This window comes from Scleropages formosus, chromosome 8 (assembly GCF_900964775.1).
Source record: "Scleropages formosus chromosome 8, fSclFor1.1, whole genome shotgun sequence".
Lineage (NCBI taxonomy): Eukaryota > Metazoa > Chordata > Actinopteri > Osteoglossiformes > Osteoglossidae > Scleropages > Scleropages formosus.
In genome coordinates, this window is record NC_041813.1 from 2,603,589 (window position 1) to 2,619,378 (window position 15,790).

The 15,790-nt window shown below is 46.8% G+C and overlaps 1 protein-coding gene across 8 annotated transcripts in view; it reads left to right on the forward strand.

Annotated features, from left to right (window-relative positions):
- The first annotated feature begins 269 nt into the window (after window positions 1-269).
- Window positions 270-15,790, forward strand: part of fgfr2 (fibroblast growth factor receptor 2) — a 41,768-nt gene continuing 26,247 nt past the window's right edge. For 3 of the 8 annotated variants that reach the window (XM_018738121.2, XM_018738118.2, XM_018738120.2), the window contains exons 1-4: window positions 270-1,054; window positions 4,460-4,717; window positions 11,089-11,358; window positions 12,252-12,326. In XM_018738121.2, coding sequence (XP_018593637.1) covers window positions 4,537-4,717; window positions 11,089-11,358; window positions 12,252-12,326 — 526 coding nt within the window. In that variant the 5' untranslated portion in view covers window positions 270-1,054; window positions 4,460-4,536. The remainder of the gene's footprint in view (window positions 1,055-4,459; window positions 4,718-11,088; window positions 11,359-12,251; window positions 12,327-15,790) is intronic. The other 5 variants (XM_018738122.2, XM_018738119.2, XM_018738125.2 and 2 more) reach the window with 3 other exon arrangements.

A 15,790-nucleotide genomic window follows, 5' to 3' on the forward strand; every position in this document is an offset into this window, starting at 1 on the left:
CGGTGCCCAAATAAGCTTTTATTCGCCCCCCCTAACAGCTACGTATGACTTTTGAGCACCATTGCTAATATTTGACTCCCCCTCCCATTATGACAAGCCCATACGCCCCCAATAATAACTGTCCTTCTCCAGAGCGCTCCTGCCGCTGATAATTGCAGTTGCCACCGTGTCCGCTGGGTGGCGCTGTCACTACAAGCAGCGCGCGCGGGGGACGGGGGGGGGGGGGGGGTGCATCTAGGCAGGGAGAAGTTCGCTGTGGGACCCGAAAGTCGAGCAATCCAAGTGTGCCGAGCGGGGAGAACGCATAGCTGAGGAGCAGCTCCTCCGGCCGAGTGGAGAAGCGGCAGCCGGGACGGGGCTGCGCACACGGGCTCGGGTTTCAGGGGGAGTGACACCCACCGGGGCCACGGGAGGAGGAGGAGGAGGAGGAGGGGGGTGCAGTCACAGTGTGCGGGGACGCGCAGGAGGGGGAAGCAGCCCTTTGTAAACCCGACAAAGCGCTCGCGATCAGAACGAGGAGAGACGCGCGGCCCCGGGGAGCTGCTCCACACTTCATGGATCGCGCGTCTTTGTGAGCGCGCAGAGACGCGCTCCTGCGCCGTTTTCCAGCCGCTCCGCGTCGACATGGTGCACCGTGCGCTGCTCGCGAGGGACGAGCGCTGAGCCAAGAGTCCCTCACAGAAAAAGAAGAAGAAGAAGAAGAAGAAGAAAAAAAGTTCTGCTGCTGGACTTGTTTTTCTGGAACCTCCGCCGATTTGTCTGGATGTACAGTGGGAGCCACTTCTGAGCGCCGATGTCGGATTTCGGATGGTGCTTTTGGAGCTGAAGGGTTTTTAAGATCGTCGGAAGAGCAGCTCGCTGGATTTGGGGGGCGGCGGTGGCGGTGGCGGAGGCGGGGGGGGGACAACTGAAGAAATCCGTGCGTTTCACTCCTGCACCGCGGACAGGAGAACTTGGCTCGTCCGCCCGACCGACCGACCGACCGATCGGGAGTACAAACCTCAGCGCGCGGCCCATGCGCCCGCGTGCCAACTTCGTGCATCCGCGCATCGAGGTAACTTGTGCTGGCCTTTCGATCACCTTCTCTTCTGCTGGTGTTCCGGAGCACCACTGCATCTCAGGGAGACCTCTGTCATGCCATCTCCTCCGGAGCCCCCATAAGGTCACTTGTCGAAGCATCCTTTGCCTGCTACTGGAAGAGTTGCTCCTGTCGCTGCACGCAGGGCTCCTATTCCTCCACAAGATCATATTTTAATTATTGACATTGTGTAGCTCACATGTAGCACTTAGTTAATGGCAGTGATTTTTTTTCCCTCTCTTTTTTGGGCGGTAGTTCAAATGTTTATCCAGTTCTTTACAATGTATCTCAATGTCCACAATAATTAAAATGTATCCTTGGTACAGAAAAAAAGTTTCAAAATAATTTATTATTAGACTTGTGTAGGCTGTAGCCTAGTGAGTGGCCTTTTGGGGAGGGGGGAGAGTTTTAACATTACTACGGATAGTTTGAGAAATCAGTTCATATTCATTTCATACAACACAGCCATACCGTTATTTTTTTTGTCACATCTGAACTGAAAACAATTCAAAGGATTGGATCAATTATCTTAATTAGCGTCAATTAGCGCTCATTGCAAATTGACCTCGTCACCTGCGTTTTAATGTGTTTTACTCCTGTTTGCTGTGTTTACAGCCTCGGTTTTCGAGGGCTGATGCCCCCCATTGTCACAGAAACACATTTGAATGTCAATGAGAGCTCAGTTCGCTTCGGGAAAACGGCGTGATTTGTACAAATCCACATTTTAATGACTACCATTCTTCCAAGGTGTCTATAATACACGGCGTGAGAAGCTTAGATTTATTAACCTTTACTTAATGCAATTTACAGTGTTATGGCCAACTGTCAACAGTTTAGCCGTTCGCATAGAAGGATATTCTTCTTGCAGCGTCGATTCAGGAAGGGCACCGCAATCACAGCAGCAGCGGGTTTCGAACCAGCAACATTCTGGTTTCAAGACACCAGCCCTGCCACGGTACCTTTACAGTACACAACAGGGTATTCTTCTACAATAGTACTTCAGGATAAGTGCCTCCTTGCCTGGTACACAAGCAGAATATTGCTGTGCAGAGTAAAATAAAATATCGCGCCAAAGAAACGTGGGTCTCGATCTCTGACGCAACGACGGTTAACCGTAACTGCGCTTTAGATGGTTAAGAAGCGCGACTTTTTCCTGTTAAACTCTGGGATCACGAACTAGTTCGTGACGTGTGTGGAGGAGGAGGAGGAGACGCCGCGGCGAAGGGGGAGAGGGGTTCGGCGCCCGGATGCCGCTGTCCGCGCGCAGCGTCTCCAGGAGCTCGCGGGGCGTCTTGAGGGCGGACGGGCGCGCTGACTTGTAGAGTCCGCGGCCGGAAAGCTGAACTGGGGGAAGCCGATGTAGCTTCGCGGCCCAAACTCAGAGAATCAAGACGCATTTTTTACCGAGAACATGTGCTGTTAGTGCGGTTGTGACGCGGTCGGCGGCGGACAGCCGGTGCTCAGGCAGGGCCTCTCCCCCGGGGAGCGTCTGTAAAGAGCCCGCAACACGGCAAAAACGTTACAAGGCAACCTCTCGCAGCACACCCACTCGGGATCCTCCAGACACACACCAAACAACTCTTATCCCTCGTTGCAGCGAAGTGTGCGGTATCACCCCGATTAAATCCAATTCTGAATTGCTCACTTTAAGGCACACGCATTTGAAGAAGCAGTTACAGCATCAGACGGACCCTCATTTCAGCCGCAGAACTCATTTAACTCGCGACTGATGAGAGAGATGTGCTTCAGGGGCGTCTTCGCCCCCCCCGGCAAAACACAACCAGGGACCAGAATATTTAATTCATACAACATATACGATTTTTTTTTTTTTTGTTGAATATCCCTGTTGACTGAATCCATTAATAATTAACAGGTAGTGTGTGGACTGTTATGTAATCTGTTTGCAGTCACGTAGACTCGGAAAAGTTCTCTTCTCTTCAGAGCTCCGAGTTTGTTCTGCGCCTCAGGACTTGAGGTTGTGTTGCTTGTAGCACGAAAAGTCATGGAAAAGGGCTAACTTCCCTGTGTCGTGCAAACTGGTCGTGAAATTGAAAATAAGGCCAAAATTGCAAAAACAGGACGGTTGTGTTCGTTCTGCCTGTCGACCAGCGATGAATCCCACAAAATGGGATTCCCACAAAAATCTCCCTGGTCACACTGTTAAGCTGCTGCTCGTAACATTTTTTTCCCCCATTACATGATACTGTTTTAATTTCCTTTATACATCCAAATGTTTTCTGTAGTGAGTTAATCTCTTCCTGCAACTTTTTACCTCAAAATTCCAGTAGGTTACCTACTGGTCCCATTCATAAGATATTTATCTGACACTTCTCACCAAAGTAACTTACCATGTTAAGCTACTTACAATAATTTACCCATGTGGATAATTTTACCAGAGCAATTTAAGGTAAGTATGCTGCTCAAGGGTACTATAGTCAGAGGGGGGATTCAAACCTACAATCTTCAGGGCCAAAGGCAGCAGCTCTAACCACTAGGGTACCAGCCATCCCTTCTTAAATAGCTCTTCGTCATGTCATGTGAAGCGTGAAAGAATATAGCGGAACATTTATGCGTTCATAAAGTGTCTCAACCTTGCTGCTGTTTTTGCAATTTGACTTTCTCCAATAAATCAATCCAGTAGCATGCTGTGGACACAGGAGATCAGTGAGCTGTTATATAAACGTGTGTCAGATGTTTTAATTGCTTAGAGGAGAGTGCGGGACAGTGAAAGTGGAAGAGGCGTCTTCTTCTCCACAATGTATTTTCATGTACTAGTGTAACAGTACCCTGAAAATGACCACGATGCTCACAGTAGTGTGGGTCTGGAGAAGAAGGAGGGCCCTGCTGTGTTGTATGTAAGTTGAAGCTGGGACGTTGAGCTTGCCGAAGCGCTGGGCCCAGGTACAGTGCGGTGTGCAGTGAGATGGACTGCATCACCACTCTGGTATGTTTGTGGTAAGGCTTGTTCTGCAGCATTTCAGAACATCCCCCCCCATTGCCTCAACCTCACTGTCTTTCTTGGAGAGAGTCAGAGTTCAGTGTGACACGTGTGGGTTCCTCAAGTTCGTCCGCTATTGGTGGTTGGGACAGCACAGAAGTGCTGCAGTGTTTAAATAAGTACAGAATACGCGTCTAATGAGCAAGTAATACCACATTGTGGTGTGGTTGTGTGTGGTTGTAGGGCATTGTCAGCTAATTCTGCTTTGTTTTTTTTTTCTCTCTCATTTCCACCCTTCTTTGGCTGTCTACTTTTTACATTCCATACATCCTATACCTACTCATCCTTGATCATCCCTCTCCTTTGTCCATTTTTTCTTGACCCCCTCTCCTGCTACTTTTTCTTGTCCTATTATCACCTGTCCAATCCCCCCCTCTTCCCAGGTTAGGTGGCCAGGGGTGTTCCTGTGAGTGACAGGCCTCACATAGCCTGCAGTTCATGGTCGGGCGGAGCTCCTCAGATGGGATCTGTGTCCAGGGGGAGGCCGAGGACAGGGGGATGGGGACACCCAGCCCCCAGTAGCAGGATGACTGCATGGCTCTGGCTGCTGGCTGCAGTCCTGCTTTCCCTGGCAGCTGCTTCGGTGGCACGGCCACCCTTCATTGCTGGGGAAGATGACGACGTCACGCTAGGGCCTGAAGGTAAGGAGGACTGAACTGCAGCATGTCTGATAAGTGTGAATTGAGGGATCGGAGAGGACCAGGGAATGTCTTCTTCCCTGACTCCCCCAGTCCCTTCTTTTATTTATTCTTATGATGCGGAGAGTTTGTGCTGAGGAAACCTTTTGCAGTGGATGAAAGTACTGCAAATGAGTACACTACTTTCTTAACTCCTTTTCCCAAAAATCTGGTACATAAAGGCTGACCATCCATGGCCAGTCTGTCAGTCTAGATTACATGATGCGGTGTGAGTGTGGCAAGGAGCAGATGCATGGTGTTAACTACAGAAGCTGTTACATGCTTGTTCTTCATCCATTGGCCTAAACTAAGGTTCCTGCAGCATCCTGTGTCTTATTCTGGCATATTACAAAAATCTGATTAATTTACCTCAGGCAGGTAAAAGATATGAAAAATAGGCTCTCATGGCTGCATTAATTGTTTAGGCTTAATCATTTCTGGATCAGACAATTAATAAAAACATTGCAAAGATCAAAATTGCGGTGTGAGAAAGTTTGTATTCTTATTATGTCTGCTTGACTGGCTCACCTAAGTGTTGAGGAAAGCTTGTTTTCCCCATTTGCCCCAACTCTGTGTTGCTTCGTTGCAGTCATGGCTGCAGAGTTATTCCTTAACTTTGACCCTTGTTGTAAACTTTCCAAAATGCTGTGAAAATGCACGTTTTAATTGAAAATTGCGTTACAGAAATTTCCTAATGCTTTATTTGTCTCACCAGGCTGGTCAGTGTCAAATTATGTTATGAAAAACTAACAGCTGGTGAGAAACTGTCTCCACAGAACAACACTAGTGATGTCTCTGACTGCTGGGGTCCTTGTAGCCTTTGCCAGCTGCCATTTGTCCCAGTGATTTTTTCCACGATTAAATCCACTCAGTAAATTAAAGTTACTGTGGGAGATAAGAATTCTGAATATCCAGCTTTTGTTCCTTGGGTTTAATCTCTGGATGGTGTGATGTGGAATGTTAGCGGCCCGGGTCCTCGCTATTCGGGGACGGGGGCTGGATGGTAACCTGGCAGAAGTGCAGTCGGGCGCAGGTAGGACTCGTATTGTACATGTGTTGCCGAGCCTTTGACAGCTAGACCAGCAGACCTACATCGTATTGCATAGAATGAGAAAAGCTTACGTCAAATTTCTTCCTGTGGATTTCTACTTTAAATGGGCTGGGGGATAGGGGGTGTTTCCATGTCATTTAATACCAAAGTTATGAGACTCTTAAGAGGATTAAAGGGAAGTACTAGGATCATGCGGTGGGGTATTAAGAGCTTGGAGCTGTTGGTCATACTATGAGGCATTTGATGCTGACCATTCCCTTTCAGCAGTCACAAAGAAAACAGTTAGGAATAATACTGCCTCCTAGGTGAGATCCAAAGCTTTGTTACTATTTAAACTGTTATTCTTAATTTGGTTTAGTGCAACTTTGCATATTTTGTTCATTACAAATGAGATATTTGGCATAGAATGCTCTGGAAGAGGGAGTGCCATGTGATAGGGGATTACGAGGAAGAAATTGGTATGCTGTGAGTGTCAGATCCCACCCCCCGAGTCACGTGATGAAGGTATGTGCACTAGCGATATCCCGTCACCTGAACAAGTTGTAACAATGCGGCAGAAATTGATGCTGTTAGCTATAATTGCCCCCAAATGTATTGAGTAATGGCCTCCGCTTCGGTTACCCTTTGGCAGTAGGCGGTGTCCACAGAGGGACTCATTGCTCTAGATTGCATATCAGTTTGATGTGGTTCTGGGCCTCTACTGAACCAGCACTGATCGTACAGATTTGGAAATGATGGAATAATGACACAACAACCAAAGGAAACATTTTTCCTGCTGATTTATATACGGTGGAAAAATGAACTATGTACTGTACCTCGGTCTTTTGTACAAGTTAAAACACAGTTGAGTAAGCACCCATAAATAAAGGTGATGTTCAGTTTACAATGAGAATACAAAAGGATATATTGATAACATGGTCCTCCATAGCCTGTATGCTCCAGTTTGTCATCATTGTTTTCTATCAGTAAATAAAATTCTGTGTAATGAAGAGGATTGAATTGTTCTGTTCAAAGTAGGACTTTTCATCATGCGGTCCACCTTCATTTTCCACTTCCCCTTGTCTTCCTTAGCTCACATTCATCGTTTCATGTGGTCACCCAGGAAGAGGCCCTGGGCTCTGAAATGTAAAAGAGCACCCGTGAAACTCAGTGTGCTCAGAATGTGATATGGCGCTAAGGTGGAATGTTCCAGGGCCTTGTATGCAGAGAGCTTCTCCGCTGCGGAGTGGGTTCTTCTGGAGTCTATGTTTCTGTGTGTGCAGGCTTGGGGGGCATTCATGAATCCAAACAGTGGTACACATAAAAGATAAAGGAAGTGTGTGCAAAGCCAACAGGCTGCGGATAGGTTTGATGATGAGTTCTTATGGGGCAGTCTGCTCATGTTAACATTCTCTTTGGGTAGTTTGTGTTGGGCAGCTGCAGAAAAGCTAATATGATTCCCTCCCCTGCAATCTATTAGATCCTTATGGTTCCCCTCTTCATAATCTTTCTAGTTTCACACCTTACTGGTTTATAAAGTGCCATAAATGCAGCTCTTTCAGGGTGCTGGGTGGATGCCCTCTAATCTCATACCATCCAAATGAAGCCTGTGGAATTTGAATGGTACCTCACAGCATGGTGACTAAAGCTGAGCTTACCTGAGGGTTGTGGGTTTGATGCCCTGGAGGACATTGCTGTTGAATACTGGCTTGTGCTACAGCCTTTATGTCATGCTTTATGAATGAGTAAGCTCACATCAGAGAAGGCTGAGCAGCTTTCAGATGCACACTGTGTCAGATGGCCGGGGATAACACGGGGCTCGCACACATTCACATGGATAGTGGGCAAGCAAGATTAACTCGGAGCAAGGCTGCTGAGACTTAGAAAAAAGCTCTTATTGTTTTTGCTTGGGCACTGTATTGTCATGCCAATAAAGCCTTTAGGAATTTGATTTTGAATTTGAAAGGAGAGGAGATTAAACTGAAAAATGCGGAGAGATTAAAAAGTGTGTGTACGTAATGGGATGGGCAAAAGTGATGAGGGAAGGAAAAACAATAATGTGAAAGGCTGCCTTACCGCTGGAGGGATGGGGCTGGTGGGGAACGTGAGAGAGCAGGGCATAGCGAGCAAGACTGGAACAGACACGTGCCCCTCATACCTCCCGGGGCGCTCCGATCCACCTGCGACAAGAAAAGGTGGAAAGTGGGGCTGGAGCGGTTGCAGTTGCTGCGTGGATTCCCTCTGATGCTGCAATATGACTCGAATATTGTTTTTGTGGCTCTGCTGTTTGTGGGGGTGGGATTATAGAAAGTGCTAATTGATGGCAACAGTTTAAAAATGCTTAGAATTTTAATGAGGTCCAGATGCTGAGCTGCGTTTAGCTGCTTTTTCATATCTTAAAAAATGCCATCCATTTTACATTCATTTTATTTAGCTGCTGTTCTCCAGAACACTTCACAGTGCTAAGATACTTATAATTATTTACCCATTTATACAGATTGGCAAATTTAACTGGAACAGTTCAAGGTAAGTACCTTGTTCAAGGGTACTGCGGCAAGGAGTAGGATTCGAACTTGCAACCTTAGAGTACAAATGCTGCAGCTGTATGCAGCATGCAACCTATTTACAATTTGTGGGTCCTGTATGCCCTGCTTTACATAAGTTAATGACCATCTTTCTTTTTTTTACTAAATTAACTTGTAATAGTAGAGCATCAGCTGAGGCAAAATACAGCAGTGAAAGGTGCAAATTTGGTGCCAGTACACCTGCGGTGAAGGCAGGATGTCCAGTGTCCTGAGACGAGACAGGTGTGTGAACAAGCACTGAACTGTGCCGGAGCTCACGGGTGATGCGGCGCTGACCGTCCGCCCAGAGAGGAGAGAATTGAGATTGCAAGGGACCTGTTTAGTGGGAGATCAGTTAGTTCTGCATGGCTTGGGTGTCAGCGTTTGGGAGTTCCTGCTGGCTTCTTTCACAGTTCCTGCTGTTTTTTTTTCCATTCCCTGGAGAGCACTGAGAAAAAGGCTAAAACAGTTTCCTAAAACCATTTCTTTCTAGAAATTTTTGTCCTTTGATATCTATTTACAAAAACTAATTGAACTTAGCGTATTTTTTATTTGTGCAATTGCAAAGGCTCAGCATAGAATATCTCAGGAAGAAGGTGTTACCGTCTGGAGCATGTTCTCCCGGATGGTCAGCTCTTTCCCGTGAATAATTGGGCCTCCCAGGGGTGACAGGGGTCACTCTGGGGTCGGGGTAGCTCCCGGTCTTCATGATGGATCAGAGGGTGGGAGTTGAAGCTGATGAGAAGGAAGTGTGCAGGTGGGACAGGACTAGTGAGAAACACTGGGGTTCAGGTCTTCGTTCATGGAAGCAGCACATGCAGGTGCTCCTTTGCCTGTTTGGTCTGGCATTAGGGCTAGTAATTCTTCTTTTTTAAAACTTTAACATTGCTCTTCTATTTAATTTGCTATTTTCTAAACTTTTTTTCCAGAAGCTGTTTTTGACTTAGTTTCATTTTTCTACAATTTTGTTGAAGCTATTTTGGTTATTTTGCTGAATGCTACATGAACATACAGCTTGTTGGTCATAAGTGTAGTTCCTTCACTATACTTCTACATTTTGTTTGAAGATGGGGGGAAAAGGCCCGTGTTTGGCCGCCTATAGTACTCTTTATATTGAGATTCCCCTACTCATGCCCCTCACGAGTTTCCTTTGTTAGCTCTTGGCCAAGGGCAAACCCCCGGTGCTCTGCTAAGGGTGGCACTTGCTCCCCAGTGCCTTTGTGGAAAAGGTAGCCGTGCGCTTGTCTCCAAGCATTCTTCCTCTGCTTAATGGACGTAAACCTGCAAAGTTCTTTAATGGTGCAAAGAATGAAGTCACACCGGCTATAACACAAGTACAGTAAAATTAAAGGCAAAGGCATTCCGGTAGTGGAAAGCACTGCCTGTTGAAAGAGAGCAAAGAAAACTAAGAGTCCCATCAATCAACGGCGCGTCCCTCGTGAAGACCACACATTCAAATGGAGAAAAGGAGCTTAATGATTTCCGGAGTCCCGGGAGGAACAAAAGTGCCGGAACTGTACCTGTGTGGGGCATTGTGCCCAGGGGGAGCACTTGAATCTTCATGCAGCCAGGGCTGCGTCTCCACTACGCGAGTATATTGGCTTTCCCCTTCCTGCTCACTGCACACAATGGGGTGGAATGCAGTTCGGGGGAGGTGTGTTGGAACAGGAAAGCTTGGGAGCGCCTCTGTGCCATTTCTTTCATTTCTCAGCCAAAAACGACAGGCCCCAAACATACTTTTTCCACACAACCTTTTTTTTCCCTTATGTTCGTTAGCTCCCCCTTTTCACCGTAATTTTTTTCATCGCTCTACTTGCCCCACCCACAAGTTTACTTACTTTTTCTTTTATTTTTATTTTTTTGTGGTCAGTAAAGGGCTTGAACCATTGCTGGAGTTTTGTCGAGCAGTGGGCCTTGAGCTGATTCACAGAGACATGTTTCATCGTGTATTTGTTAGAGTCACTGTACACATATAATAGTTCTTTTTGCAATTGTCTGAAAATGTGACAAACCTTATGAATATGTGTCGGTGCACAAAGGTGTGTTTTTGTGTGCGAGCCTGCTGCTCCGGTCTCAGCCAGGCTGATTGGAGGGAAAAATTGTGCGTAATTTGTTTTTGCCTTGTGAGCCAAAGCACCCCAGTGCTGCATCTCCCACGTGTGGATCTAAGCATAGACTTCATGCCAATCTGGCCCTCATTCTGAGCTCAACTGCAGATGGAGCAGTCAGAGTTGTGATCTATCATCCAGGATTTATTTTCACTGTCTTAAGTTTATTGTCCAACACATCCCATCCGTCGCAATCCATCCATCGAACCAAACGGTCGTTCCTGGTACGGCACACCTGCTCTGCTCGCTTGGGCACCTTTGAGCTCTGCCGGGGCACAGTAAAGGGTTAACTTGGGTCTGAGGAGCATCTGTTTGCTAGTAATTGCTGAAGCTTGGTTTTTAACTGCATGCTTTGATGTGAAGGAGCATCCCAGCTTATTTCAGGCAGGGGACAAACTGGGTGGTGCGCAGCAAGGGCTTTTCGTTGGCTGACTGCAACTGTCATCGTTTGCAGTGGTATTTTCCTTTTGTTGTGATTGATTGTTGGTGCCGCTTTCTCTATATAATCTAACTCAGGGCATCAGTGGGGGTTCTGTGGTGCTCATTGCTTGTTCCTCTCCTTCCCTCCTTTTTCTCCTTTGTTTTTCCCGTGCGCCCTGTCAACCGTCTCCCCCCCACCCTCCCACCCTCCAGCAGAGCCGCCAACAAAATTCCAAATGTCTAAGCCCATGGTGTGCTCCGTGCACCCGGGGGATGTGCTGAAGCTGAACTGTCCCCTGCCTGGGGCTGCGGCCATCACTTGGACGAAGGACGGCTCTTCTCTGGGGCCCAACAACCGCACAGTCATAGAACAGGAGTCGCTGCAGATCCGCGACGCCAACCCCAGGGACTCGGGCCTGTACGCCTGCAGCGCCGTCGGGCCCCCCGGCAGCCACACGCTCTGCTTCATTGTCAACGTTACAGGTGAGCCGCTCGCCCCAGCGGGCTAGCCGGCTGGTCTCGGGAGGGGGGAGGTTTGGCGGCCGGCAGGGCTCCCGAGGCTTCTCTTTAGATTTCCTGCACTGTGCTGAGCTTTTGCAGCCGGTCTGAGGATGCTGGTTCAGATAGTGTAGATACAGAATAGAAAACAGATAAGCAATCTAATATTCTGGCGATAAAATGGGTACAAGAAATTTAATGAGACACCCAAACCCCCCACTTCATTTGACATTGCCCATTCATCAGACCAACCATACAACATGTGGAACTGTTTTCACTGCAAATGGGCAAAGAGAGGTGCAGTTGCAGTGATGTTTCTCACAGGTTCTCAGTGCGCACATTTTTTCCTTCGAGAGAGTGCGCAGAGGCCGGGAAGTTGTTTTGCTGTTGTTGCCTGGGTAAAGAGCACTCTTGATGAACTTTGAAGAGGGAGGCTGAAGTGACAGCCATTGGAGGTTTGAGTCCGCTTCATCTCTTGGCCCAGCTGCTTTCACTGTATCATGTATGCACGATGTGAACAACTTAACACTAACAAAAATGTGTCTAAATGTTAGTGTTTATAGAAGGCAGCAGACTATCACTTAATGCTGGTCTCGCAGACAACTGGACGGAGAGAGGTCCCTTCATGGTGGAGAGTTTTTCCTCGTATAGTCCGTTAAATTTTCCCTGCATGAAGGAGTGAACCGGTCTCTCTGTGACAGGAAGTGAAGTGGGAGGAATTTGAAAAAGTTGATGGCTCTGGCATATCAATGATGTTGAAACGTTTCAAAGGCGCATGTTAGTGTTTGTGTGGAAGCAGCCAGCGTCACAAGGAAGAGCACTTCGTCTTCCTCCTGCCAACAAGGTGTGGCAGGGGGTAACCATGTCCTTCTCTTCAGATGCCATCTCATCTGGGGACGACGAGGATGACACAGAGCGGTCGGAGGACGCACCTGCTGATGGAGAACAGATGCGTGAGTATTCGTGGGAAGGATGGGGTGGGGCTTTGGCCCCTTTCTTTCCTTACTGGCTGATTGTAGCTATTGCATGCCCATAGTGAGTCAGTAGTGGGTTCAGTTCTCACCTCGTCTTGTTGTAGTGAAGTCACATTTAACTGTGTGGGTACTTGTTTCTATTTAAGTATTATACTTTAGCATAGGGGGTGCGGTGGTACAGTGGGCTTGGCCTGGTCCTGCTCTCTGGTGGGTCTGGGGTTCGAGTCCCGCTTGGGGTGCCTTGCAATGGACTGGTGTCTAGTCCTGGGTGTGTCCCCTCCCCCTCCAGCCCTGTGCCCTGTGTTGCCAGGTTAGGCTCCGGTTTGCTGCGACCCCACTTGGGACGAATGGCTTGTGTGTGTGTGTGTGTCTGTGTGTGTGTGTGTGTGTGTGTGTGTGTGTGTGTGTGTGTGTGTGTGTGTGTGTTTGTATTTTAGCATCTTACAAGCTAACTTGCCTCCCAGGACAAAAGACTCTGGGTATGTTGCTCCGTATGTATGTTGTACGTTTAGAGTGTTACGTGAAATGGTGAAAAGCTGAATTTTTCTTCTGTTTTATATTCCATGTTGGGTCTTAATCATCATTCTTTTTCTGTAGTTGCTGCATATCTGTAAATTTATTTCACCTTGTACCTTACATTTTGTGGAGTTTCTGTTTATTTTTGTTATTTTCCAGCTGTTTGTATTTTAAATGGCATGTATTTTTCATGCTTAAGTGCTTTCATTGCCCTCATTGTGGTGGACAAATACCAGTGGGTAGCTGAGCATTCAGGTATCTCTGCATTAATGTGGCTTATAGGCTCTGGTGGATTCCATGCATTCTCTAAAGAGAATGTGCAGAGAAGGTCCCAAAGCCAGCAGTCAGCTGGGCCCATTTATTATTAAAGCTGTCCATATGGTATTTATTAGACACCTGATGTCAGAAATGTTTTACCTTCAGCTTTGATAATTTCTTAAGGTTTAAGAAATTATCAAGAAAGGGTTGGGTGACTGGTGGGAAGTTCTCAGAGAAAGTGTATAGTTTCCCTGACAACTCTGCTCCTCTGAAGATGGACTGTAATTGCTTAAAATGCATTAACGGTGAAGAGGGGTGAAAGTACTTAAAACTTTCTGGTGGCAATAAGCTTTCTGAAAATAATGTAAAGTGGCTTCTTGCAGCCATATTTAGTCTTTTCCTCATCTTTTTAAATTCAAAATCCAAGTATTAAGAAGGAAAAAAGGTGGTGCGGAGTCTAACTAGACAGGTCTGGTTTGAATCAGAGCCGCACTCTGTGTATGCACTGTAGTGTTCTGGCCTGGGGCCAAGGGTAGCGCTTGGTGGGGGTTGGGGGCCAGTATTGTGCTCGGAGCCCCTTTGGGCCCACTGGGCTGGGATTCTGTCTGGGCTGCCCAGAACTCTTTGATATTGCTTTCAGAAAGAGCTTGATCAACAACAACAGCAAAAATATAAGTAGGAGGAAAAACAAGGCCAGTTCCCCTCCCCCCCGCTGTACCACTTATTGGAGGAGACAGCCAAGGCCCTATTAAGAGACGATCAACAAGATTTTGGCAGGAGGGACTCAGTGTTGCATTTAGAGAATGCAAAGCTACACTGTTTTTGGTTCCTTTAATAGTTTAACTCTCCATGGGAGAAGATTTGAAATTGTCTTTTAATTTAGTGGTTTCTATCCATCATTTAGGTGTTGGATGGATGTGACCATGTGTTTATTGGTTGTAGGTTCAGAACCTGGGATAATCATTTCTAGCCAGGACCAAGCATGTCTGTAAAAAGTACTTGTTGATATATGATGTATATACAATACTTGCAAAATACCTTCAGAGGGATACATTTGTGGTTATTTTTCTGTACAGATTATACAGGTTAAAGCCAAGTTGTAAGGTGTTTGGTACATGTAACCATGCAATATTCATGGGTTTCTTCTTCAAATGCCTCTTGACTTCTTCAGGAGAATGTTGGCGAACATGTTAAAAAGACCAGGAAAAACTGGTGAGATTAGATGATCTGTCCCTTGTTCCCTTGAGCAGAAGAACAAAATGAAGTGGGCGGTAGTCACAGGTTGTTGGGTCATTCCTGAAGGAGCGGGAGGCAAATGGAACAACTCCACACATCTGGACTGGGGGCAGACGAGGGTAGGAAGCCTTTGAAGGCCCTTACCTCTGGAGGGATCCCCATGGAAAGATCTCTGTGGTGTTGACCTGAGGTCTTTCACTGTAGCTGCCCTTCTGGTGTCAAAGTGCAGTGGAAATGTCCAGAAGGGGTGGCTATGTGATGACGGACAGGCGAGGTGCGGGAAAGGCAAAAGTTTGGTTGATTTTCACTGAAATCATAGCACGTTACTGGTAACACTGGAAAATGACAGCTGTTTTACATTTGCCATCTCACCATGAGGACTTTCCAACATGGCTGCTTATGTAGATCGGAAATCTGTTATAAGCAAAACAGTTAGCAGAAGTCAAAGTGAAGGGATGAAAAAATAGGAAGTACAGGAAAGCATGGCCAAGAAATGATGCTGGAAGGTAAAGGGAGAGTGTGAAGGTCCAGACATCTGGTTTTAGGTAGTTGAGGTCATTGCTGCCAAGTGCCACCCTAACACAGATGTTTGTTTTTGTGTGTGTGTGTGTGTGTGTGTGTGTGTGTGTGTGTGTGTGTGTGTGCGTGTTGCTGTGATGTCTCTTGGCACTGACGATAAACTAACTTTGACCTGAGGCACCAACGTTCTTGGAGGTCTAGTCTTCGTACCCCATTACCATTGTTAACCATGTTCACAGTGAATTTTACTGTTTTCAGTGTGGTGAGCATGTACTGGGCTCTTCACCAATGCCTCCTTCCCCTCCTCCCACTCATCTGCTTATGCCAGTGGAGGTCATTCTCGCAGGTGTGGAGCGGATTTGGGGAAGGGGTCTGAGAACAACAGCTGAGAGAAACTGATACAGAACTGGTTTCAATCCAAAAGCATTAAAGTTGTTTTTTTCTTTTTTTCCTTTTGCAGGGTCATTGTATCTATTTATATTGATTATGCTAGAATGAAGCTGATTTGATATGAAGCGAACCTAGTGCCTAGGTGTTCCAGGGTAAATGAGAGAGATTATGGTGGGAAAGTATGAGTGCAAGCCGAGCCAATGGCAGTTTTTACAAATAACATACAAAAATAACAAGTGATCCGTGGACATAGATTGATACTGGGAAACAATAGCATTGCATGGCTTTTTCCCACTCCGAACCTGATAAGTAAACGGGTTGAAGTGCTGAATCCGTTTCCGCGTCTGGCGAGCGGCCCTGCGAGTGGAGATAAGAATCTCTCCAGGCACAGATTACCATATCATTGAAACCAAACAGAATGTAATGCAGCCAAATTAAATTAGTTGTGATGGTCTAGTTAGCCCTTCTTGGCATGGCTCCGTGAATTCTCCCGAACCGAGAAGAAAGCAAACGCGCTGCTATTC